This window comes from Symphalangus syndactylus, chromosome 16 (genome assembly GCF_028878055.3).
Source record: "Symphalangus syndactylus isolate Jambi chromosome 16, NHGRI_mSymSyn1-v2.1_pri, whole genome shotgun sequence".
In the NCBI taxonomy this organism is placed as follows: Eukaryota; Metazoa; Chordata; class Mammalia; order Primates; family Hylobatidae; genus Symphalangus; species Symphalangus syndactylus.
The window spans coordinates 49,653,646-49,680,822 of record NC_072438.2 but is presented as its reverse complement, the minus strand read 5'-3'; the positions used below and the strand labels follow the sequence as shown (position 1 = coordinate 49,680,822).

The following is a 27,177-nucleotide window of genomic DNA, read 5'->3' as shown; positions in this document are numbered from 1 at the left end:
GAAAAACTGAAGTCAACTGAATATTTTTAAACATTTATTTCTATTCAAAAGTGCAGTTTCTTGTTGATTTTATCTCACTGTACTTCTTCAGGGAGGAGCACTGTGGTAGCTCATTGTCTGGGACAGAAATAAGTGCTCCAATCACTTTGGTTTGAGCTCCAATCCCTTTGGTTTGAGCTCCAAAAAAAACCAGCAAGTGTTCCAGTAGTTATGCTGCAAATGTATAGATGGTTATAGATTTCTACCAGCCCTGGTTGGGTTCTGCGAAAAAGACTTTCCTGGGCAGCGTACTTACCCCAAGGTAATGGCCATCAATGAATACAACAGGGAGGGAAGGAACTTCAGAAACTCGTCGGCATCGTTCATCCAACTCTTTTCCATATTCACCATTCAGGGCTATGTTTTTCTCTTCAAATTTTACACGATGGTTTTGGAAAATCTTTCTAACCAGTTCACATCTTTCAAAGGTTGTCCGGACCACACGAAGGCAGGTGGTATAAATCACTACACGGTCAAATTCTAGATCAGTTGATGGTTGCTGAAGGGAAATCATTGAGTTGTAAGAATGTTTGCTTTTACTTTCTTGTGTCTTATGATTTTAAGACAATTAAAAGTTGCGTTAAAGCAATAAAAGTTGAGTGAACTCATTTGTCAAAGACTTACCTTTTTAAGTCACAACATCTGTAATTGGGATACAGATAGCAATCAATATAATATATTACATAATTTAATTTTTTTCCTTTTCTCAGTAGCATATCAAGTAATGGCTAATCTTAAAATTGATCACATCTCACATGGGATGCCATGTGGTAAAATAGTAAATGACTGAAATATTTTTCTTATGTTTCATAGACATTGCTCAATTACTATATCTGTTTCATAAACCTAAAGTTTATGCCACAGAATAGTGAAGGTTATAATGCATTTAGCCAGTTAAAATTCTTCTACTTATCAGTTTATCCAATTGTATAGTCTTTGGGGCAACAATTTCCTGGGAATAACAAGACCTATTATCATGGGATTTTTCTAAGGTTTAAGTAGCATAACATATGTGCAAGGGCTCTGTTGAGTGACAGGGCTCCCACATGTAGTAAGAAAGTTCTGCCACACGAAATAAAAAAATTAAATGTTCCAGAATGAGAGTGCACAGAAATCAACACCAAAGTGAGTGGTGGGTCAAAGCCAGGCATAAAAAGGAAACAAGGAATCAGACACACTGGAGTGCAGGCAAGCAACACTCAAAAACAAGATGAAGACTGTCCTGTGTGAGAATCTTTTTCTACATTTCAGATGTCAGTGACTGATTTCCCAGGAAACCCTGCCCAGCACTGCTAATGTGTGCTGAAGGGCCATACCAGGTAGGTACTGAAATCAGTAAGAAAGCTTCTCTTCCTCCTTATCACAGTCTTAGTTGAAGGAAACCGAACAGAACACAACTATACCATGAGACCATGGGATACATGAGTCTTCACAAAGTTGTAATTATTTAAAGCACAACCACACAATTTGCAAAACCCCTGTGGAGTCAAAACTTTGGAAACCATTCTGGACAGCTAAATACTAAAGCAAGCCAGTAGGACACTAATCTCCACCACTTTGTACGCAGAGAAATCAGACCACTCTGCCAAGATGCACATGGACAGGTAACACTCCAAAGGTTCAATGTCATAAAGATGCCAATACAAAGTTCTCCACCTTATGGAGAGAGAATTTTTCTGATGATAAAATGTAATAAAGATGCAAGAATCATTTCTTTCCACAATAGAGTGTAGAGGTTAAGTTGAAAACCCAGAGGCCTGGAGGAATTAAGTTGGTATCATAAATGCTGAAGCAGGTCAGGAGTAAAAGAAATACTAGGGAAATACTAAGAATAGCATCTAAATAGAGAAATGTTACACAGCTTAGGTGATTGTTGTCTTGCAGGCATGTGACTTCAGTGTGGTTACACATAATTATTTTATGTAGAAACTTAAAATCTGGATTTTTATAGGAAATTTTCTGATTTATAAATGGTGATGCCTAACTGTAAATGCTTTTAAAGATCATGTGGACCAATATTTCTGAAGACTGGATTTGGCATATACTGCAAATTTACTACAGCTAAGATAAAGAGAGCGTAGCAGCACTATTGACAATAGCAAAGACATGAAATCAACCAAAATGCCCATGAATGTTAGCCTGGATAAAAAAATGTGGTACATATGCACCATGGAACACTATGCAGTCATGAAAATGAATGAGACCATGTTCTTTGCAGGGACATGAATGGAGCTGAAAGCCATTATCCTCAGCAAACTAACATGAGAACAGAAAACCAAACACCACATCTTCTCACTTAGAAGTGGGAAGTGAACAATGAGAGGATGTGGACACAGGGAGGGGAACAACACACACTGGGGCCTGTCAGAGGGTGAGGTGGGGAGAGTGAGAGCATTAGGAAAAATAGCTAATACATGCTGGGCTTAATACCTAGGTGATGGGTGGATAGGTGCAGCAAACCACCATGGCACATATTTACCTACATAACAAACCTGCACATCCTGCACATGTTCCCCAGAACTTAAAATTAAAATTAAAATTTTAAAAAAGGAGAGGACAAGCTTGAAAATCAGATATACCTGAGCTCTGCCACTGGCCACCTGTGTATCTCTGGGAAGCTAATGAGCTATTGTCTCAGTGTTCTCATCTGTGATGACAGTGATGAGAAAGTGATAATAACAACAGCTACCAAACGAGTTTGCTGAGAAGATTAAGTAAGAGAAAATGTGAAAAAAACGCAAGTGTAGGACTTGTGACACACTACTATTCTAAGTTGAGCAGAGAAAAGTATTGCACTTCACATCACGGAATTTTTCAGATTAAAAAAATACAAATATAAGTCAGTGGAAAAAATCAGTGTAATTGATGACAAAAAGGAAATTATTACTATGTTTTGATTTAGAAACACTGATCTTTAGAAGAAGCAACCAAGTGCCCAAGGGTCTCTAGCTCCTCTTCATATCAACAGGTATGGGCAAGCAAGGCACAGAAACTCACTGCAGATGCTGCAGCTTTCAGAAGAGCACTGAAGTTCTCTTTTTTCTTATTATATTATCTGTGTAATTATGCATTTTTCCTCTCAATACAAAGACTACTATTACTGCATTAGTTTTCTACCAAAATGGTCCACTACTTCAAATAGGTACATTTACTTTTGAATTATTTGTTATGAAATACTTTTCCCAGATGTGTCAAAGTGGAAAAACTTAAGATCGGACCAGCTTGCTGCCATGTTAACCAACTCATGTAAGATTCTCTCTGATTATAGAACAAACCGTGTATACCACCTTTCTGTGTCTCTAAGACACATGCATTTTCAAAATACTAATAAGATGACCCCTGTCGGGTAGCCACGCTGGATGTCATCTAATGTATGAGATCACATGGATATCCCTTTACCTGTTGTTGAGGATGAGCTTTGCCTGGAATCAGTGGATCTCAAGAATGTTGAATGTTAGAATAAACTGGAGATCCTTTGAAAATCCCCAAATCCTAGGCCAAGCCCATACCAATTAAATAAGAATCACCAGGGTGGGGCCTCTGAATTGTAATTTTTTAAGTTCTAATGTGATTCTAATGTACAGCCAAGTTCTAGAGCTAGTTAGATACAGATTGGACATGCAGAATCACAGGCCTCACACCAGATCTACTGACTCAGAATCTACATTTTAAAAAGCTTCCTGGAATTTGGAAACATATTATATATTTTTAAGTTGTACATACTTAAGGTGTATAATATAATGTTTTGATATACAGAGTTAAATAATTACTGCAGTAAAGCAAATTAATATATACATTATTCCACAGTTACATTTTTGTGGTAAAAGTGCCTAAAACCTATTCTTTTAGCAAATTTTGAATATGTAATACAATATTATTAACTATAATCCTCCTGTGGCACATAGAACATCTCCCTATTATATCCCCCCTCTTCCCTTCTACGCCCAACCACTAACAGCCACCATTCAACTGTTCTTACGTATTTGAGATTGCTTTCGTTTATTTGTTTTTCAGATTCCACATATAAGTGAGATCACACAGTATTTTTCTTTCTCTGCCTGGCTTATTTCACTTAGCATAATATTCCCTAGGTTCATCTATGTTATTACAAATAGCAATATCTGTTTCATTTTTAAGGCTGAATCATATTTATTGTTTATATATACCACAATTTCTTTATTAATTTATCCATTAAAGGATACTTAGGTTGTACCTATATCTTGGCAATTGTAAATAATGATGCAAGAAACATAAGCATGAGAATGCAGATATCTTTAAGAGTTGGTAATTTCATTTCCTTTGAGTATATACCCAGAATGAGGATTGCTGGGTTATATGATATTTCTGTTTTTCATTTCTTCAGGAATATTCATAATGTTCATAACAGCTACAGTAATCTACTTCCCACTAACAGTGTATGATTGTTCCCTTTTCTTCACACGTGTGCAACACTTGCTGTTTCTTGTCTTTTTAATAGCAGTCATCCTAAGAAGTGTAAGGTGATAGCTCATTGTTTTGATTTGCACTTCCCATTGTGGTTTTCATATTATTGATGTTGAGCACTTTTATATATCTCTCTTGGCTACTTGTATGTCTTCTTCAAAGAAACGTCTATTCTGATCATCTGCCCATTTTTTAAATTGGATTATTTGGTTTTTGCTATTGAGTTAGTTATTTGTGTTCCTAAATACTTGGGATATTAACCCCTTATCTATATACGGCTCACAAATATTTTCTTCCAATCAATTAACTGCATTTACATTTTGTTGATAATCTTCCTTGCTGTACAGAAGCATTTTAGTTTTGTGTGGTCCCACTTGTTTATTTTTCCTTGTATTCCCTGTGTTTTGGGGTAAATATCCAAAACTTAAAAAAATTCTTGCCAGGGGTAATATCAAGGAGTTTTCCCCTATGTTTTCTAGGAGTTTTATAGTTTGGGGTCATATGCTTAGATCTTTAATCCATTTTGAGTTTGTGGTATAGGATAAGGGTCAAATTTCATTCTTTTGCATGTAGATATTCAGTTTTCCCAACACCATTATTGAAGAGACTAACACTTCCCCATTGCATCTTCTTAGTCCCTTTGTTTAAAATTAGTTTACCTTGTACAGTTGGGTTTATTTCTGTTACCAGGAAGCGCAAGAGTCTTCATTTTTTGTTTAACTTAGAAGAAAGAATTCAGCCAAGAGACACAAAGCAAGAGTTAAGAAAGCAAAGTTTGCAAGAACCACAGCATTCCTGATTGGTATGCCCTGTAATGCACATATGGCTACAGTGACCAAAGATTTAGATCACAGCACTCAATTCCCTTTGAATACTTGGAAAGCCTTCTCAAGATAGATGGGTACAAACAAGCCCATGCTGCAAAGGCTGGAATAAACACCTAACCCTTCAATGCTCACGTATTGACAGACATCTATAAGCATTAAAAGCATCCAGGAAAACATATCATCAAATGAATTAAATAAGTTACCAGTGACAAATTACAGAGTGACCTGTCAGACAAAGCTTTTAAAATAGCTGTTTTGAGGAAGATCAGCAAAATCTAAGATGACACAGAGAAGGAATTCAGAATTCTATCAGATAAATTTAACCAAGAGCTTGAAATAATTTAATAAAAGAATCAAGCAGAAATTCTGAAGCTGAACAATTCAATTGACAAACTGAAGAATGCATCAGGGTCTCTCAGCATCATTGATCAAGCAGAAGAAAGAATTAATGAACTTGAAGACAGGCTATTTGAAACTACAAAGTCAGAGGAGTCAAAAGAATAAGAATAAAAAATAATGAAGCACACGTATAGGATATGCAAAATAGCCTCAAAGAAGTAAATCTGAGAGTTATTGGCCTTAAAGTGGAGGTAGAGAGAGAGGGATTGGGGTATAAAGTTTACTCAAAGACATAAAAACAGAGAACTTTCCAAACCTAAAGAAAGATAGCAATATTAGAGTACAAAATAACAGCTACCCATTCGTTCAGTCATTAGAATAATTTGTTTGCCAAACACAGTATTAAGCACTAGGTATATAAAGGTGAGCAAAAAATATAATTCCATGTCAACATGGAGTTCATAGTTAAAAGTAATAGAAAGCCAAAATATCACATAAATATAGAATTACAAGCTGCTAGGTACTATTAATGAAATGCAGAAGTAATTAGGAAAGCATAGTGCCTGGGTGCCTTCTCTTCTTGTCTTAGAGATCAAGAAAATATTTTCTGATATTTGAGGTTAAATTGGAAGAAGTGAAGTTAACAAAGAAATTAGGTAGAGAGTGGAGGAAAAGCATTTCATGCAAGTACAAAGGTCTTAAGATGGGAGGAAGATAACATGTTTGACACTCTTCAAAGTTGTTTCTTGATACACAAGAAGGGAAAAATAGAATGGTATTAAGTGATTCCAGATAGGTGTGAAGGGTTGATACCATGTTGTATTTTATAGCCATGTTGTATTTTAATGATCTTGGGTCTTTTACCCTACAGCAATGAGAAATCCCTAAAGGGTTTTAAGAAGGATAGAAGGAGTTGCACTAAACCTGGTTTACATTTCAAAATGATAAGTAAAGAAGGACCAGTGGGGGTAGTTGTACAAGATACACACTGCACAAGCTTAGGTAAGGCCATTAGTAGCATATTCTAAACAAACAGTTCCCCCAGGGTTGTGTAGTCCACATTTTGAGCCATTATACTCAGTATCATTGCCAGTTCCCTTGCTCAGGAGACTGAGGCTGAATATGGGGCAAATTCAGGGTAGAAAGTATGGTTATAAATTAAAATACACTATTCAGTAAAATGTTCTGAAAAAAGATTTTACCGTACAATTTTTGTATGATTTGGAAGTAGGTCTTTCTAGAGGTAGAGTGATAAGTTGGATGATTTCTCAAGGTCTTTTCCAGTTTTATATGAATTTTAAATGATATTGCCTTTGGCAAAAAAAAAAAAAAAAATCCTCCTCTTCTACATTTGCTACATTTTTCCTTCCCTCAATAGATTTGTCAAAGCATCTGGCCAGAAGTCTAAAAATAGCCCCTAATGGCCGTCCCTCTTCTCCCTTCCTGAGGGTTACCATGGGAATAGCGTATGAAGGATGGAAGCATTTGAGACAGCACTGAGAAGCCTTTGGGGTCTGCAGCCTCCAGCTCTGAGAGAGCCGACCTACACGGTAATAAACATAGGCCATTTTTTCCTTTCTGTTTATTAAAAAGATGAATCTTAGGGATGCCTGGAAGCCTTACAACAACCTGCAGCACATGCAGATGTGTTGGAAAGGGATGGAAATTACTGCAAATCAGACTAAGGAGTTACCAAATAGCTAACGTATGTCCTCAGCCTGCACATCGCCCTGCAGTAGCCACAGCACAACAATGAGTACTTTAGTCACCCCCTCATCTTGGGACAGTTGTGGAGCTTCCACATCCACTGAAACTAATACTGGAATTCAGGCCAAGATTTATAATCCACCCATCCCCCACAGAAGATCAGCACGGAGAAGGCTCATCTCAGGCAGACGCAAATCCAGTGGGTTATTTCAAGCTATGCCTTTGTAGCTCTAGCCTCGCACTGATTTAAAAAGCCCTCCTGAAATGGGCCTCCTAGCCTTGCCCCAGTGAGTCCCCAAATCACTGAGAACTTAGAAGCCTCCAGAAAGCTGCAAGAATTCAGACCTTAAGCAATTTTTGTAAATAAATAAAAAATAACACATTTGAATGTCAGTGGCAGACAAAATGCTAATAACTTTACATTCATCAATTCGTCACAATAACTTACATAGTGTTGCTGTATTTACAGATCTAGAAACCTAGGCTCAGAAAGAGTAAGTATCCTCATATCCTTGACAAGGAGACAGAGTTGACGTTCAGCAAAATTAGAAAATTGGAACTCAGATGTGCACCCTTCCAAAGTCCATGTGCTTTCCACTGAGCCAAGATGAAACACTGAACCACACGTTGTTTTGCTACCCACTCCTGAGGATAAAGTTGTTACTAAACCACAAACTGCTATTGGCCTAATTCATTGCTGGTGAGATAATGGTTGTGAATTAAAGAGGTTTGCCTCTTTACTAAATTATGGTCCCACATGTATCGGTCACTCACATCACACGGGGCATGTTGAATATTTTTTTTTCAGTCTAAAATGATACCTTTGACATGGGTGAGTGATAGATATTTTTTCCTATACATAAAGGCAAAGAGGCAAAGTGATTAGCTAAAAGCAATACAGCATGTCAGTAGGCAAACTGGGACTAGACCCAGATTTCTTGATTATCAGGCAGTGGGCCAACCTGGCTCCAGGAACAGCCATTTTAAATAGCAGGCACATGCGGCTGGAAGCAGGGCTGTGAGCCTTGGAAAGGGCAAGAAATTTTACATATATCGCTCTCTCTCTCTCTCCATGATATTCTGTAAGCCTCTATAGTTAAATGTGCATTATGAGATGCTTCTTAATACTAAATTTGAGTAAATAAATCTCTGCCCACCTTGCTCTCAAATCATCTGTTGAATTTTTATTCTTGCACTTAATATGATTTGTAAATCCACTTTATCCACACCAGGCTTTATCCACATCAGGCTTCTCTCATAGCTTATTTCCTAGATCTGTTTCCATTCTAACCATACTCTCTATTCAGCTCTGAAGGTGAGTGGTAATTTTCTACATCAAATTCCCCTCCTCACATTTGGACCACAAAACATCAAAAGGAATTTCTCTATGTCCCTCTATAAGACACAAATTATAAAAAACAATGATTTATCACCTGACTGCTGCATATTTATATGCAGTTCTAGAGACTGCAAAAGGAACTCTACATATGCACTTTTCATTTATCATAGTGGTAAAGATTATGGCCCAGGTTTTATAGACATGGAAACTAAGATGTGGAAATAAAGTTAAGGTGCCCAAATAAGTCAGGGGGGAAAAGAGAGCAAAACCAGAATTTGAACCTTAGTCTGCCTCCTAAGTCCTTACTCTTTCCTTAAGAAGATGTTATATAACCTTCTTAAATACAAATGACCAAAGGACCACCCTGTTCTAAAATAGTGGTAAATGTACCATGAAAAGGCTATCACAGGGACAGTCCTAGAAATTCCATTATTCATCCCTACGCTTTCTTCTAATCTCTGGTTAAATGTCACTTCTCAGACAGGCCTTCCCTCATCACACTATGGGAAACCCCTCTATCCTCTTACCCAGTTCTTTCCTAGTACTGCTGGATGTTATATTGTGTATGCTAACTGGTTCACTATCTATCCCCGCACATTAAGACATAAACTTACTGAAGCAAGGACTTAGTTTTTTTCATTAGAACTAAGAACCCAGAATATAACCTAGTGCATAGAGATACTCCATAAATATTTTCTGGCCTCTTTTCCATACATTTAATCAGAACTTGGTGGCCGATAATTTCCCCCTTAGTAACCGGATAATCCTGGACAGTTTCTTGACCACTCTTAGTTTTCTTATCTTTGAATATAGACACTAGTGCCTATTTCATGGGGATTTGTGAGGTTTAAATGATTAAATGAACAGAAAAACTCTTATTAGGAAGACTAATGCATCATGAACTCTCAGGAAATGGTATATTTTTATTAATATTATTATAAAATGTTATTGACACATATCAGCATTATCGCCATTATTGCTATGAACAAAAAGTCCAAATCCACAGTCATCAACCTCATAAGCTCAAATGGCAAACTTTAACCTCATAATTACACAATGATCAGAAAAAATCTCTTATTGAGGTAAATTGCTCTTTTTTAAAAAAAATCAACAACAGCATTTATTTTTCTCATGAATTTGCAATTTGGCTATGGCTAGGTGAGGACAGCCCATCTGTTCTACACTTTCCACCAGCTGGGGAGCTAGAAGCCTGGGGCTGTAATCATCTGAAGAACCTTTCACTCACATGACTGGCAGTTGATGCTGGCTGGTGGCTAGGATTGTAGCTGAAGCTGTCTCCCAGAACATCTACTCATAGCCTTGTCCTGTACTTCCTTGTAGCATGGTGCCAGGTTCAAAGGGTAAACATCCTAAAAGAGCGAGGGCCAGGTGGAAGACTTATTGCTTTCTAGCCTTCACTTGGAATCACTTTTGCTGTACTCTATTCATGAAAGCAGTCATGAAAACCCACACAGATTCAAGGGGAGGGGAAATAGACTCCTACTTCTTGATAGAGGAATGGCAAAGTTCTGGAAGACCATGTGGAACCAGAGATCTTGCTGTGGCCATTGTTTTTGATGGGGGAAAATATAATTTCCATGCAACCTGGTAAGTTTGCTACAATCCAGAATCTTGGCCCTCAGACATGCAACCCGGGAAATTCACCATTGGCTGGCTTTTTGGATCAAGATACTGATGTGTAAGACTAGAATGCCTATTTATTATTTACAATGAAAAGAACATGTCATTGACATAGGACCACTCAAATTCTCTATGCTTTCCATATTCTTGGTGAGCATAGAATCAGAACAAAAGAGTAAGGGATTTGATTCAGTGGCTTGAATAGCAGCAGGTCAAATTATGTCTGAATTTTTGACTTGTCAAAGGGATATGAATTATTAGTATTCAGTGACTGAGACTTCTGGGGTTTCTCTCGATGCTTCCCTCTGTGATTCCCCTTTGTGTAGCTTCCTTAGTTGATCAACTGCTCCTTTGGAATGTTCTTTCTTTGGGTGTGCTGTTCCACGCAACCTGATCAGTCTAGGTTTGCTGAGGGGAGCCATTCTGCTCCTATGAGTATGACTTTCCAATTAGTTTTCTGATTTATCTTGTCTTGATCTTATAGGGTATATCTCAGAAAGCAACCTTAATTCTTTTATTTCTTATTTCTTGTGGGAAGAAGAAGTACAACTACTGACAAGAGGGTTCACAGTAGTCAAGGTGGGAGAAGGTGGTTTGGACTAAGGTAATGTTGGTGAGGTAGGGGGTGGTCATGTGAATGGAAAGGGATTCAGGATGGTATAGCCAGCTTTGTTGGTGCTTCATGCCGGCCCCTTCACCAGGTCAGTGCCTCAATCCCCCAGTTGGTGTGCATGTTGCTTGCTAACGGCTCTCAGCTGCCTTCTTCTTTGGAGAATTAGTCTCACTCAGTGGAGCCTACTCAGCTAGAAAAGTGGTGGGAACATAAAGTTTATAACCAACAACTAACTGATACTGGGGTAATAAAGCCCTGCTCCCTTTTCTCAAAATGAGGCAACTCTGCCCTTCACATTTGTTTGGGATATGCTATCAATTCTGATCATGAAAAACAATAGAGTCAAGCATATATAAGCGTACAGCAGATGTCATAAAAATCTCTCCAAGTTCAGTTGCCCATTTTGTGGCATAATAGAAATGCATAAGCATAATCTTTGCATGCAAAGATTTCTTCAGAGTGTTTTCTACTTTCTCAGTGCTCTCAGATCAAATAAGTGAATTTCAGTTATTTCCTCAGGAATTATACATTTGTCCAAATCAATTACTGAATGAGCCTAGACGTTAACTGCAAAGTCAGCGAACCCAATAAATCTTCTGCACCAAAAGAAAATCGCTGATTATTAGGCAAAATGCAAATCAAAGCCACAATGCGATATCATCTCATGCCAGTCAGGATGGAGATTATTAAAAAGTCAAGAAACAACAGATGCTAGTGAGGATGTGGAGAAAAGGGAATGCTTTTACACTGTTGGTGGGAATGTAAATTAGTTCAACCATTGTGAAAGAAGTATGGGGATTCCTCAAAGATCTAGAAGCAGAAGTACCATTTGACCCAGAAATCCCATTACTGAGTATATACCAAAAGGAATACAAATCATTCTGTCACAAAGATACATGCACACATATATTCATTGCAGCATTATGATGACTGGAATCTACCTCTTTAGCAACGTATATCAGAGGAAACTGAGACTCACTCAGTTTAATTATTTGAATCAAACTTTTCTTTAGGAACAAAAATGTTGCTGTATAAAGAAAACCAATCTCAAGCTATTGCTTTGACAGTTAGTAGCTGTGATGGTTAATGTTATCTGTCAACTTGACTTGGCTAGGGGATGCTCAAATATCTGATTAAACATTGTCTCTGGGTATGTCTGTGAGGGCGTTTCTGGAAGAGATGAGCATTTGCATTGTAATGAGCATTTAGAAGCAGATGGCCTTCCCTGATGTAGGTGATCAACGCACCATCTGTTGAGAGAGTGAATACAACAAAAAGACAGAGGAATGTTGGATTTGCCTTCTCTCTACCTGGCTGCTTGAGCTAAGACATCAGTCTTCTCCTGACCTTGGTGCTTCTGAATCTTATGCCTTCAGACTCAAACTTAAATCTACACCATCAGTTCTCTGTATGTCGGGTCTTCAAACTACATCATTGGATTTCCTGAATCTTCAGATTGAAGACTACAGGTTGTGGGGCTTCTTAGCCTCCATAATCCCATGAGCCCATACCATGTAATAAATCTCTTCCTAGATATAGATATCTGGATACAGAGAGAGAGAGAGAGAGAGAGAAATATAGACATAGACATATAGACATAGATATTACACAAATATAGATACTATATTGGGTCCGTTTCTCTGGAGAATGCTGACTGATACAGTAGCGGTATGAATTTGAGGAGGTCCGTTTACTTTTCCAGGACTAGGTTTTCTGTTCTCTAATATGGGAATAGCTACAGTCTCGCCCACAAGAGAGTTGTAGGATTGTATGTAAAATCCACATGAAGACACATTGCTAATTATAAATCTTCACAAACATGCCATCTATCACTATTACCCAAAGTTTCATAGCTGGAAGAAAGAGGGATTAGAATCTAATTCAGAAATATCTCCTGGTAACCACATTCCTACGAAACAAAAATGTCTATCCTCTAATATGAATATCTTGGCTTCTATACATATTGTCAAAAATACTATGTATTGGCATTTTACATTTTGCTAATCTCCATAGATAAAACCGATACGAGGATGACCACCAAAATCACCATATTCAGGAGCCTCCAATCTCAAAATTATGAGCTTACAACAGTTAAAAGCCAGGCAGCAAATAAGTCAGGAACATCTTGCAAATGGAGAAATTTCTAAAATATTTTTCCTCTTATTTCTTAAAATATTCAAGTTGCAAACCAGAAGAAAAGGGACTACAATATTGAACAATGGCATCAGAGTATTAAGTGGCTAGAGAGCCCTGTACTAACCATTTTCATAACACCCTTCATCTTTGTTACAAGAACCCCAGTGCTCTTTCTTAAAGGGAAAGGTGCCCTTTCTCTTCTACTGTATTTTATATATTATATCTACAATATTATGTAAGATTAAAGTGTTTCTCAATTTTCTACATCAAGAAAAATGCCTGAATAATCAGCTAAATGCAGCCAATCCCTTTCAGTGCATTTGGATGCTGTAAGAATCTACTTTAGGGGTTGAAATACCTGTACTTCATCTCAGCCTGATTCTTTCATAAATGTCAGTGTGATGAAGAGGAGTTATTTCAGTCCCTGTAGAATTCCCAGAATAGACTGAGAACTGAGGGCAAGAAAGCCAGTGAAAATTCAGAATTTGAGAAAATTGGACACAGCCTCAGGGAAACCCCCCATTCCCATTTCCTTCTCAGGCTTCCAGGCTTCACTCTTATGTCTCTCTGACTGTACTAATGATTATGGTCCCAGTGTCACCTAAATACACTGAACTCCAGGTAAGTAACAGCTAGAGGCCATTTATGGAAGCTTGGTTGGTGCAGGAAGCTAATATTTTTTATAAGTAGGGAGTCTTTTAACTCTATAAGTAAGGTAGGTACTGTTATTATCTTAGCTTTACAAATGAAAAACCTGAGGCACAGAGAAGTATGTGACAGGACTAACATCAGGCAACTAGCAAATGATGGAGCTAGTATTTGATTCAAGTAAATTATAGAACTCAACTATTTATATGACCTTATTAGCCATGTTCTGATTCTCTCTATATCCCAACTCATGTGATAAACAATAAGAAATTAGAGGGACTAATACAGGATTTATGAATTTTAAAGTTTTTTTTTTTTTTTGAGAAGGAGTCTTCATCTGTGGTCAGGCTGGAGTGCAGTGGTGTGATCTCAGCTCTCCACCTCCCGGGTTCAAGCGATTCTCCTGACTCAGCCTCCCAAGTAGCTGGGATTACAGGCATGGGCCACCACACCCAGCTATTTTTTTTTTTTTTTTTTTTTTTGTATTTTTAGTGGAGAGAGGGTTTCAACATATTGGCCAGGAGGGTCTCCATCTCCTGACCTCATGACCTGCCTACCTCGGCCTCCCAAAGTGCTGGGATTACAGGCATGAGCCACCATGCCTGGCCCAGAGTTTCTTAAATATATAGAGATTTAAAAGTGTATTGGTTTCCTATTGCCGCTATAACAAATTACTACAGAGTTAGTAGTTTAAAAAAACAAAAAATTTATCTTAACAATTACAGGGTTTAGAAGTCTTATATGGGTTTCAATGGACAGAAATCAAGGTGTCAGTAGACTCATACTCCTTTTGAAGGCTCAGGGGAGAATTCCATGTCTTGCCTTTGCCGGCTTCTAAAGGGTCCCCCATTCTGTGGATCATGGTCCCTTCCTCCATCTCTGATTCTGACCTTCCTGCCTCCTTTTTATAAGGACCCTTGTTATTACACTGGGTCCATCCAGTAATCCAGGATAATATCCCCATCTCAAGATCCCTAACTTCATCACATCTACAAAGTCTCTTTAACTGTAAATTAACATATTCACAGGTTCCAGGGATTAGGAGAGGGACACCTTTTGGCAGGGTGCGGGTGGGGTGGGAGCATTATTCAGCAGCCTATTACAGACAGATGGATTTTAAATACCAAGTTATAGGCATAAGACTAAAGGGCTTATTGGACTACATCTTCCTTGTGCTTATCAACTTGCTCTAGAAACACAATCTGATGGTAATTCTAATAAGGTAACCATGAAACACATTGTTCTTCCAAGATCCTTGATACGATCACTTGTGCGTAGGACTTTTCTCCAGGATGCTACTGAAGAAATGGAAAGGGCATAAAAAAGAAACAAGTGCATTAAAGAGGGGGAGATGATTTGCCTGTTCTTTATCTATCTTTTCTACTGGTTTCTATCTCTTATCTTGCAATATGCTTTCCCTTCAGGTATAAAAAAAAAAAAAAAAAAAAGCCCTAGAAATTGCTGTGAAAAGCAAACACAGAGCGTGACCAAGTGAGGTACTTTGCATTATATGAAAAGGAAGACACAAATGAAAATGTTTTAAATTTTTGCATAAAGCCAGAGGTTGAATTTGTCTATGTGCTCCACAAAGGAATCTAGATAATTTTTCAGCTCAGCTTCAAAGAAAACAAATAACGACAAGACTTCAAAAGCAAAAAAATGTTGCCTTCCCATGTCTTCTGCAATTTCCCCAAATTAGGTTGCTTTAATTAAGGCACCTAAATTGTGAGGCACATGAAACATACACAAGTAGACGTGTATGGTAATAGTTAAAACTATAAAAGTCGTCTTTTTTCACTACATGTACTATACCATTTGGCATGACTGATGTAGTTTTGTAAAGGAAGTTTAACATTTATTATTCATTGTATATTCACACTAAAAATAAATGCAGCTTTTTAAAACAAGATTGATTGCTATATCATTATCAGAAGGAAGAAAACAAAATTATTTCTGGGAACATTGGGAATTGTTTCTGGAAAGGAAAGCAGACTCTGCTTGGTTTGTCATCACAGCTCCTCAGTGGAGCTAATTATTAGATTTTGGAGATTTAGCCATTAGGAGAGGGAATCTAACTAAATTCTTGAACAAAATAATAAGTCTCATTAAGTGACAGATTTTTTCATGTACAATTTTATCAGTAACCCAATCAACATTGGAAAAAACAATCATTGAATGAAGTCTATATTCCAAGCATTATGTCAATTGAATGTATTGCCATAATCTTCACAACATACTATGCAATAGATATTAGTATTTCTTTTTCACTGACAAGGAAAATGAGTTACAGGGAGATTGCTAACTTGCTTAAGGTCACAAAATCATGGGACTCTTTTCCCATTGGCAAATACAACATCCCTCGTCCCTAAGTTTTCCCTGACATGTGTGGTCACTCCTCTGTGTTCAACTAGGGTCACTCTTTCCCCTGAGCCTTCTGGTTCCCAGAGGCTCTCAGCTTTGTGCACTGACCACCTCATTCTCTCTGATGACCTCGTCCAAAATTTCAACAGCTAACTGAAGGCTGTTGAAGCCCCCAAATGTACATCCTCAGCTGAGACGCCTTTCCTACAACCCAGACTTGAAGTCCAGCTATCTACATAATATCTCTACTTGCAAATACTTCCTATACCTTGAATTCATGAAACCTACCAAAACCAGGTCAAGCAGCACTATCTCTAGGGGGCCCTTCAAAACTCTCCATTCAGTGGGATGTGTGCTGCCCATCTAACTCTGCACCATTATGTACTTCCTGAGATCAAAAAGTGTGTGTTATGTAATTTTGCATCCTCTAGGCTTAATAGAATATCTGAAACATGATCATAGACACTGCTTTGGTCTAAATGACTGTGTCCCCTAAAAATTCATATGTTGAAATTTAATCCTCAATGCAATAGTGTATTAAGAGATGGCACTTTTGAGAGGTGATTAGATCATGAAGGCAGAATACTCATGAATGGAATTAGTGCCTTTATAAAAGAGGCCAGAGGGAACTGGGTTTTTCCTTTCACCATGTGAGGATACAGCAAAAAGTTCCCATCTATGAGGAAAAAGCCCTCATCAGGGAAGCAATCTGCTAGCACTGTGATCTTGAACTTTCTAGGCTCCAGAACTATGAAAAATAAATTTTGTTGTTTATAAATTGCCCAGTCAAGGGTGTTTTGTTATAGCAGCCTGAATAAGCTAAGACAGACAGTAAGCACATATTTGTTGAATAAGAACAAACCAAAATTTGAATGTAAGGCAGTCTGATTTTAAAGTGAATATACTTTTCACACTAGGATAATGACACAGTGTGACATAAGAGAAACTTTTTAAAAAAGAAAAATACCAATGGTGTTTTAATTCAAAATAAGCAAGCCAACAAAATCTCACTAGTATAATATCAAATAATTGTCACTTAAGGAAGCATTTGCAGTGACCTTTTTCCTGTCTCATTAACAATTTTTAACATAACGATGATGACTAATTTGCTCCTAGCCAAATACTTGAGGTAGAAATTCAGGTTGTTGCTGTGGCATGGCTATTCCATTGGATATATATCATTCTGAACAGTATAATTTTATAGCTCTTGACTCTGATTAAATTGAAACTACATTGCCAGGCCGAAAGCTGCAGGCTGAGTGTTGCACAGCAGCCAACTGCTTACCCTGAGCAACATGATATATTCAAACAAATCACCAGAAGGACTCTTTAGCTTGCCCTTATCTTGTCATTTTAACAACATGTAGAGAAGGAAAAGGCTGCAAAACTTGTTTACAATTAAAAGGAAATAATGTGGTAGTTTAAATTAATTATTTTAAAACACTGGAGAGTAAGACAGTAAAGTGACGCTCAAAAATATGTATTTGTGAGAAGAGGAAGGAGGAATAAAATAAGCTAACCACCTCTAAAATAAAACATGGAGCATTGTTATCCTTTACTCCATGGTTAAATGCTTGTGCAAATGTTAACCATGGCTGAAGAAAGCCAAGCCTGTGCCCTTCACATCATCTACCTTCCACCTGGTAGCACTTACTGTAAAGGTACCTAAAAAGTCTGCAAGAAAATAACCACCCTCTGGAGAGCTCAATTTACAATCCAAACCTCTATGCCACAGCCACTTCTTCAGCCAGAACTGGGAGGAATAAAGCATCTTTCTCTCTATTTTCAAAGCTGTGAGAATATAAGTATAGAAGATGCCAGATATGGTGTTACCACTCCCAAAGGCAAGGAAGGAAAGAAGGCAAGAAGAAGCAGAAAGGAAAAAAGAAAAGGGGTCTTGGCAGTGTTTCCACTTTCACTGTCCTTCTCCTTTCTTGCCATATCCATGATTTATTTACATGACTCCATAAATAAATTTCTCTTTCTTTCTTTTTATGAGTTTTTTTTTACATTTCTGTCATGAGCAACTGTCTGAGTCAGCTTGGGTGGCTATAACAAAATATCCTAAACTGGGTGACTTATAAACAACAGAAATTTATTTCTCACAGTTCTGGAGTCTGGAAAGCCCAAAAGCAAGACATTAGTAGATTCTGTGTCTGCCGAGGGCCTATTCCTTATAGATGGTGTCTTCTTGGCATGTCTTCACATGGTTGAAGGGGCAAACAAGCTCCCCTTGGCCTCTTTTATAAAAGCGCTAATCTCATTCATAAGGGAAGAGTGGAGGTGACCTAATCAGCTCCCAAAGGATTAATCTCCTTTGCCATGACCTTGGGAGACACTTTTCAATATATGAATTTTGAGAGTGTACAAACATTCAGACCGTGACACCAGCCAAGATACTAACTGATACAACCAAGATTCCAGCAGATTTAGTGAGCTGTATTGATTATGTTTTTTGTCCTCCAAAAATAAAAACCTTTCCCAAAACAGCCTTTTTTGAAATAAAGGAGGTAGCATTTTTCACATGCTTTGGGCATAAATTTATCTCATATAGCACCTGGACTTGAACAGAATTAATGCAGACCTTAAGAATGCCTGGCTGAGCTCCTTCCTCTTGACTTCTGGCACACACGGTATTAAGAATTCTGAATTTAGAGGTAGGAAACTTAAGTTTTGAATCTTATCTCTGGTACTCTGCAGCAAGATGATATATAACTGATTCTGGTATTCATAAAATAAAAACCTACCTACATTTCCATGCCACCCAGCCCTTATGAGGATCAAAGAAAATGAATGGCAAGACTATACCTTGTATAAAAATGCATAACTGGCTGTTATTAATTACTGGCCTTCCATAAGGCACAGTCTCTGAACCTCTGATATCTTTTCAATGAATTTCCTCCCATGAAGATTCATCTATTTGATTGCATAAAACTATCACCTTGCTGCTCCTGGATCCAAGATTAATATTTCTTTTCTTTTTTTCTCGCTTGTGCTATAGTCTAACAGACATAGCACATTTAAAATCCTGACACAATCTCGAACTCAACAAGTTCAAAAGCAAAATTTTCCCCAATTCCATGTTTTCTCTGATCTTCCCTTTGGTTGGTCCATCTTCTACCAGACCCTGTAGTCACCTTCCATCCAGTCTTCTCTATTCATCAGACTCAATCATAGGCCAGTTTATATTGGGGTGGTATCCTTATACATATTCTCTCTTATCTGTATTGCTCTGTTCCTATTGCCTTCCTATTGCCAAACGTGTTACAATTATAAAAATACACATTTTGTTAGGATACGAGTCTTATTTGTCTTCTTTGTCACCGATACCTAGAATACAGTTTCTCAACTGTAGCACCATTGATATTTTGGACCACATTTTTAATTTCTGGAGGGAATGGGGTGCTGTCCTATACACTGTAGAGTGTTTAGAAGTATACATGGCATCTACCCATTAGATAGCAGTGGCAAACCCCCAAGATGTAAAAACCAAAAATGTCTCTATATATTGATAAATGTCTTCTTTTTTTTGGTGCAATTTATTTATTTATTTATTTTTATTGTACTTTAAGTTTTAGGGTACATGTGCACTATGTGCAGGTTTGTTACATATGTATCCATGTGCCATGTTGGTGTGCTGCACCCATTAACTCATCATTTAGCATTAGGTGTATCTCCTAATGCTATCCCTCCCCCCTCCCCCAACCCCACAACAGTCCCCAGAGTGTGATGTTCCCCTTCCTGGGTCCATGTGTTCTCATTGTTCAATTCCCACCTATGAGTGAGAACATGCGGTGTTTGGTTTTTTGACCTTGCGATAGTTTACTGAGAATGATGATTTCCAGTTTCATCCATGTCCCTACAAAGGACATGAACTCATCGTTTTTTCTGGCTGCATAGCAGTCCATGGTGTATATGTGCCACATTTTCTTAATCCAGTCTATTGTTGTTGGACATTTGGGTTGGTTCCAAGTCTTTGCTATTGTGAATAGTGCTGCAATACACATACGTGTGCCTGTGTCTTTATAGCAGCATGATTTATGGTTCTTTCGGTATATACCCAGTAATGGGATGGCTGGGTGAAAGGGTATTTCTAGTTCTAGATCCCTGAGGAATTGCCACACTGACTTCCACAATGGTTGAACTAGTTTACAGTCCCACCAACAGTGTAAAAGTGTTCCTATTTCTCCACATCGTCTCCAGCACTTGTTGTTTCCTGACTTTTTAATGATGGCCATTCTAACTGGTGTGAGATGGTATCTCATTGTGGTTTTGATTTGCATTTCTCTGATAGCCAGTGATGATGAGCATTTTTGCATGTGTTTTTTGGCTGCATAAATGTCTTCTTTTGAGAAGTGTCTGTTCATATCCTTTGCCCAGTGTTTGATGGGGTTGTTTTTCTCTTGTAAATTTGTTTGAGTTCATTGTAGATTCTGGATATTAGCCCTTTGTCAGATGAGTAGCTTGCGAAAATTTTCTCCCATTTTGTAGGTTGCCTGTTCACTCTGATAGTAGTTTCTTTTGCTGTGCAGAAGCTCTTTAGTTTAATTAGATCCAATTCATCAATTTTGGCTTTTGTTGCCATTGCTTTTGGTGTTTTAGACATGAAGTCCTTGCCCATGCCTATGTCCTGAATGGTAATGCCTAGGTTTTCTTCTAGGGTTTTTATGGTTTTAGGTCTAACATGTAAGTCTTTAATCCATCTTGAATTGATTTTTGTATAAGGTATAAGGAAGGGATCCAGTTTCAGCTTTCTACCTATGGCTAGCCAGTTTTCCCAGCACCATTTATTAAATAGGGAATCCTTTCCCCATTGCTTGTTTTTGCCAGGTTTGTCAAAGATCAGATAGTTGTAGATATGTGGCATTATTTCTGAGGGCTCTGTTCTGTTCCATTGATCTATATCTCTGTTTTGGTACCAGTACCATGCTGTTTTGGTTACTGTAGCCTTGTAGTATAGTTTGAAGTCAGGTAGCGTGATGCCTCCGGCTTTGTTCTTTTGGCTTAGGATTGACTTGGTGATGCGGGCTCCTTTTTGGTTCCATATGAACTTTAAAGTAGTTTTTTCCAATTCTGTGAAGAAAGTCATTGGTAGCTTGATGGGGATGGCATTGAATCTACATATTACCTTGGGCAGTATGGCCATTTTCACGATATTGATTCTTCCAACCCATGAGCATGGAATGTTCTTCCATTTGTTTGTATCCTGTTTTATTTCATTGAGCAGTGGTTTGTAGTTCTCCTTGAAGAGGTCCTTCATGTCCCTTGTAAGTTGGATTCCTAGGTATTTTATTCTCTTTGAAGCAATTGTGAATGGGAGTTCACTCATGATTTGCCTCTCTGTTTGTCTGTTATTGGTGTATAAGAATGCTTGTGATTTTTGTACATTGATTTTGTATCCTAAGACTTTGCTGAAGTTGCTTATCAGCTTAAGGAGATTTGGGGATGAGACAATGGGGTTTTCTAGATATACGATCATGTCATCTGCAAACAGGGACAATTTGACTTCCTCTTTTCCTAATGGAATACCCTTTATTTCCTTCTCCTGCCTAATTTCCCTGGCCAGAACTTCCAACACTATGTTGAATAGGAGTGGTGAGAGAGGGCATCCCTGTCTTGTGCCGGTTTTCAAAGGGAATGCTTCCAGTTTTTGCCCATTCAGTATGATATTGGCTGTGGGTTTGTCACAGATAGCTCTTATTATTTTGAGATACGACCCATCAATACCTAATTTATTGAGAGTTTTTAGCATGAAGGGTTGTTGAATTTTGTCAAAGGCATTTTCTGCATCTATTGAGATAATCATGTGGTTTTTGTCTTTGGTTCTGTTTATATGCTGGATTACATTTATTCATTTGCATATGTTGAAACAGCCTTGCATCCCAGGGATGAAGCCCACTTGATCATGGTGGATAAGCTTTTTGATGTGCTGCTGGATTCGGTTTGCCAGTATTTTATTGAGGATTTTTGCATCAATGTTCATCAAGGATATTGGTCTAAAATTCTCTTTTTTGGTTGCGTCTCTGCCAGGCTTTGGTATCAAGATAATGCTGGCCTCGTAAAATGAGTTAGGGAGGATTCCCTCTTTTTCTATTGATTGGAATAGTTTCAGAAGGAATGGTACCATTTCCTCCTTGTACCTCTGGTAGAATTTGGCTGTGAATCCATCTGGTCCTGTACTCTTTTTGGTTGGTAAGCTATTGATTATTGCCACAATTTCAGAGCCTGTTATTGGTCTATTCAGAGATTCAACTTCTTCCTGGTTTAGTCTTGGGAGGGTGTATGTGTCCAGGAATTTATCCATTTCTTCTAGATTTTCTAGTTTATTTGCATAGAGGTGTTTATAGTATTCTCTGATGGTAGTTTGTATTTCTGTGGGATCGGTGGTGATATCCCCTTTATCATTTTTTATTGCATCTATTTGATTCTCCTCTCTTTTCTTCTTTATTAGTCTTGTGAACAGTATATCGATTTTCTTGATCTTTTCAAAAAAACCAGCTCCTGGATTCATTAATTTTTTGAAGCGTTTTTTGTGTCTCTATTTCCTTCATTTCTGCTCTGATTTTAGTTATTTCTTGCCTTCTGCTAGCTTTTGAATGTGTTTGCTCTTGCTTTTCTAGTTCTTTTAATTGTGATGTTAGGGTGTCAATTTTGGATCTTTCCTGCTTTCTCTTGTGGGCATCTAGTGCTATAAATTTCCCCCTACACGCTGCTTTGAATGTGTCCCAGAGATTCTGGTATGTTGTGTCTTTGTTCTCGTTGGTTTCAAAGAACATCTTTATTTCTGCCTTCATTTCTTTAAGTACCCAGTAGTCACTCGGGAGCAGGTTGTTCAGTTTCCATGTAGTTGAGCGGTTTTCAGTGAGTTTCTTAATCCCGAGTTCTAGTTTGATTGCACTGTGGTCTGAGAGACAGTTTGTTATAATTTCTGTTCTTTTACATTTGCTGGGGAGTGCTTTACTTCCAACTATGTGGTCAATTTTGGAATAGGTGTGGTGTGGTGCTGAAAAAAATGTATATTCCATTGATTTGGGGTGGAGAGTTCTGTAGATGTCTATTAGGTCTGCTTGGTGCAGAGCTGAGTTCAATTCCTGGGTATCCTTAACTTTCTCTCTCATTGATCTGTCTAACGTTGACAGTGGGGTGTTAAAGTCTCCCATTATTATTGTGTGAGAGTCTAAGTCTCTTTGTAGGTCACTAAGGACTTGCTTTATGAATCTGGATGGTCCTGTATTGGGTGCATATATATTTAGGATAGTTAGCTCTTCTTGTTGAATTGATCCCTTTACCAGTATGTAATGGCCTTCTTTGTCTCTTTTCATCTTTGTTGGTTTAAAGTCTGTTTTATCAGAGACTAGGATTGCAACCCCTGCCTTTTTTTGTTTTCCATTTGCTTGGTAGATCTTCCTCCATCCCTTTATTTTGAGCCTATGTGTGTCTCTGCACGTGAGATGGGTTTCCTGAATACAGCACACTGATGGGTCTTGACTCTTTATCCAATTTGCCAATCTGTGTCTTTTAATTGGAGCATTTAGTCCATTTACATTTAAAGTTAATATTGTTATGTGTGAATTTGATCCTGTCATTATGATGTTAGCTGGTTATTTTGCTCGTTAGTTGATGCAGCTTCTTCCTAGACTTGATGGTCTTTATAATTTGGCATGATTTTGCAGTGGCTGGTACCAGTTGTTCCTTTCCATGTTTAGTGCTTCCTTCAGGAGCTCTTGTAAGGCAGGCCTGGTGGTGACAAAATCTCGCAGTATTTGCTTGTCTGTAAAGTATTTTATTTCTCCTTCACTTATGAAGCTTAGTTTGGCTGGAAACATAATTCTGGGTTGAAAATTCTTTTCTTCAAGAATGTTGAATATTGGCCCCCACTCTCTTCTGGCTTGTAGAGTTTCTGCCGAGAGAACAGCTGTTAGTCTGATGGGCTTCCCTTTGTGGGTAACCCGATCTTTCTCTCTGGCTGCTCTTAACATTTTTTCCTTCATTTCAACTTTGGTGAATCTGAAAATTATGTGTCTTGGAGTTGCTCTTCTCGAGGAGTATCTTTGTGGCATTCTCTGTATTTCCTGAATCTGAATGTTGGCCTGCCTTGCTAGATTGGGGAAGTTCTCCTGGATAATATCCTGCAGAGTGTTTTCCAACTTGGTTCCATTCTCCCCATCACTTTCAGGTACACCAATCAGACGTAAATTTGGTCTTTTCCCATAGTGCCATATTTCTTGGAGGCTTTGTTCATTTCTTTTTATTCTTTTTTCTCTAGACTTCCCTTCTCGCTTCATTTCATTCATTTCATCTTCCATCGCTGATACCCTTTCTTCCAGTTGATTGCATTGGCTCCTGAGGCTTCTGCATTCTTCACGTAGCTCTCGAGCCTTGGCTTTCAGCTCCATCAGCTTCTTTAAGCACTTCTCTGTATTGGTTATTCTAGTTATACATTCGTCTAATTCTTTTTGAAAGTTTTTAACTTCTTTGCCTTTGGCTTGAATTTCCTCCTGTAGCTCGGAGTAGTTTGATCGACTGAAGCCTTCTTCTCTCAACTCGTCAAAGTCATTCTCCCTCCAGCTTTGTTCCAGCACTCGTCAAAGTCTTTCTCCCTCCAGCTTTGTTCCGTTGCTGGTGAGGAACTGCGTTCCTTTGGAGGAGGAGAGGCGCTCTGCTTTTTAGAGTTTCCAGTTTTTCTGCTCTGTTTTTTCCCCATCTTTGTGGTTTTATCTACTTTTGGTCTTTGATGATTGTGATGTACAGATGGGTTTTTGGTGTGGATGTCATTTCTGTTTGTTAGTTTTCCTTCTACCAGACAGGACCCTCAGCTGCAGGTCTGTTGGAGTTTGCTAGAGGTCCACTCCAGACCCTGTTTGCCTGGGTGTCAGCAGCGGTGGCTGCAGAACAGCAGATTTTTCATGAATCATGAATGCTGCTACCTGACCGTTCCTCTGGAAGTTTTGTCTCAGAGGAGTACCCGCCTCTGTGAGGTGTCAGTCTGCCCCTACTGGGGGGTGCCTCCCAGTTAGGCTGCTCGGGGGTCAGGGACCTACTTGAGGAGGCAGTCTGCCTGTTCTCAGATCGGCAGTTGCGTGCTGGGAGAACCACTACTCTCTTCAAAGCTATGAGACAGGGACATTTAAGTCTGCAGAGGTTACTGCTGTCTTTTTGTTTGTCTTTGCCCTGCCCCCAGAGGTGGAGCCTACAGAGGCAGGCAGGCCTCCTGGAGCTGTGGTGGGCTCCACCCAGTTTGAGCTTCCCAGATGCTTTGTTTACCTAATCAAGCCTGGGCAATGGCAGGGGCCCCTCCCCCAGCCTCACTGCCACCTTGCAGTTTGATCTCAGACTGCTGTGCTAGCAATCAGCGAGACTCCGTGGGCATAGGACCCCCCGAGCCAGGTGTGGGATATAATCTCCTGGTGTGCCGTTTTTTAAGCCCATTGGAAAAGCGCAGTATTAGGGTGGGAGTGATCCGATTTTCCTGGTGCCGTCTGTCACCCCTTTCTTTGACTAGGAAAGGGAACTCCCTGACCCCTTGCACTTCTCAAGTGAGGCAATGCCTCGCCCTGCTTCAGCTTGCACAGGGTGCACTGCACCCACTGTCCTGTGCCCACTGTCTGGCACTCCCTAGTGAGATGAACCGGGTACCTCAGATGGAAATGTGGAAATCACTCGTCTTCTGCGTCGCTCACACTGGGAGCTGTAGACAGGAGCTGTTCCTATTTGGCCATCTTGGCTCCACCCCCAATAAATGTCTTCTAAAAGGCAAATTTAACCCGCTTGAGAGCCACTGACTTACAGCAATATCTGGCACATAGCAGGTGATGAAAAAATATTTCTTGAATGAATAAGTGATTGATATGTACCTCTACTTTAGTGATGCTTATGCTCTTCTCCATAAATCTGTCATTGTTGTTGTTGTTGTTCTCATTTTTATAGCTTTGACTTAGTTGTTTTCCATGCTCTAGATGCTCCCTGCCTGGTACCTTAACCTAAGACTCACACGAGGCGCTTATTAAAACTAAGTATCCAGGACTCTGCCCTGGTGATTCTGATTCAGAAGCTCTAGAACTGGGCCCAGGGATCTTATTCATTAGCAAGTACTTCTAGTGATCCATAAAATTGTGTTACGTTTGGGAATGAACACTGAACTGGAAGTCAAGACATCAGAGTTCCTTTCCCAGGACCACTAAACTAGATGGGTGGGCACCGAGAACTTAACTTCAAGGCTTCACTTTCAGTATATTTCCCTCTAATTTATATACACAACTTTTCTTTCAAGGATAAAAAAATAACTATTTATTGAACAATTAACTGTGCATCAGGCAATGTGCTAAGTGATTTCCCATGTTATTGAAAATTTACCTATATGTGTTATTTTTTAGAAAGGTGGAAGCTGAGACTCAGAGATATGAAACAATTTGTCCAAGTTCACATAGCTATGATGTGGAAAACCAGGATTTAATTCTGGTACCTCTATATCCCAAACTGATAATGTGATGCATTTATTAACTTCCACATCCAGCCCTTCCTTTAAAGGCTTTGTGCCTTCCTCCTGCTCTAAAACATCCTCCCTTCTCTCCTTACTCTTCAGTCCATGATTTCCTATGTCATTTATTAATGGCATCACATCTACAAAGTAAATTGTGAGCACCATGAAGGCAAGATTCAGGTTTTCAAGGTCTTTTGGGTTATTATTATAGTTATCTATTTTTATTACTTTCCGCTCCTGAAATAAAACTTAGTATAAGGAAATAGAAAGAGCAAGGAAAATTAAATATTCTGAAATTCCTGCAAGACACAAGATGCTTTTACAAAATGTGGTCAACAGATCACCAGCATCAGTTCTTCTGTGATGCAGGTCCCAGACCCTGTTCCTATTAATTTTGTTATAGTAACCCTGTTGCTGCAGTAAGAAGCCCTCATGATTATTAGGCACACTACAGATTGCAAATCACAGAAACCTGAAGGCTTGCAGTGTTCTCACCATAAGACTGAATTTTTAAACTGCATATTCTATTTGTGCCCCATAGAGAGTAACCAAACATTCTACAGAAAGTGTGCCTATTCTTATGACTGTCAAGGGATGAGACTGT

General features: G+C 38.7%; 1 protein-coding gene across 1 annotated transcript in view; it reads right to left on the bottom strand.

Moving 5' to 3' along the window:
• Positions 1-27,177, bottom strand: part of GRXCR1 (glutaredoxin and cysteine rich domain containing 1) — a 149,807-nt gene that overhangs the window by 63,599 nt on the left and 59,031 nt on the right. The window contains exon 2 of the mRNA XM_055246263.1: positions 296-538. Within this exon, the coding sequence (XP_055102238.1) occupies positions 296-538 (243 nt within the window). The remainder of the gene's footprint in view (positions 1-295; positions 539-27,177) is intronic.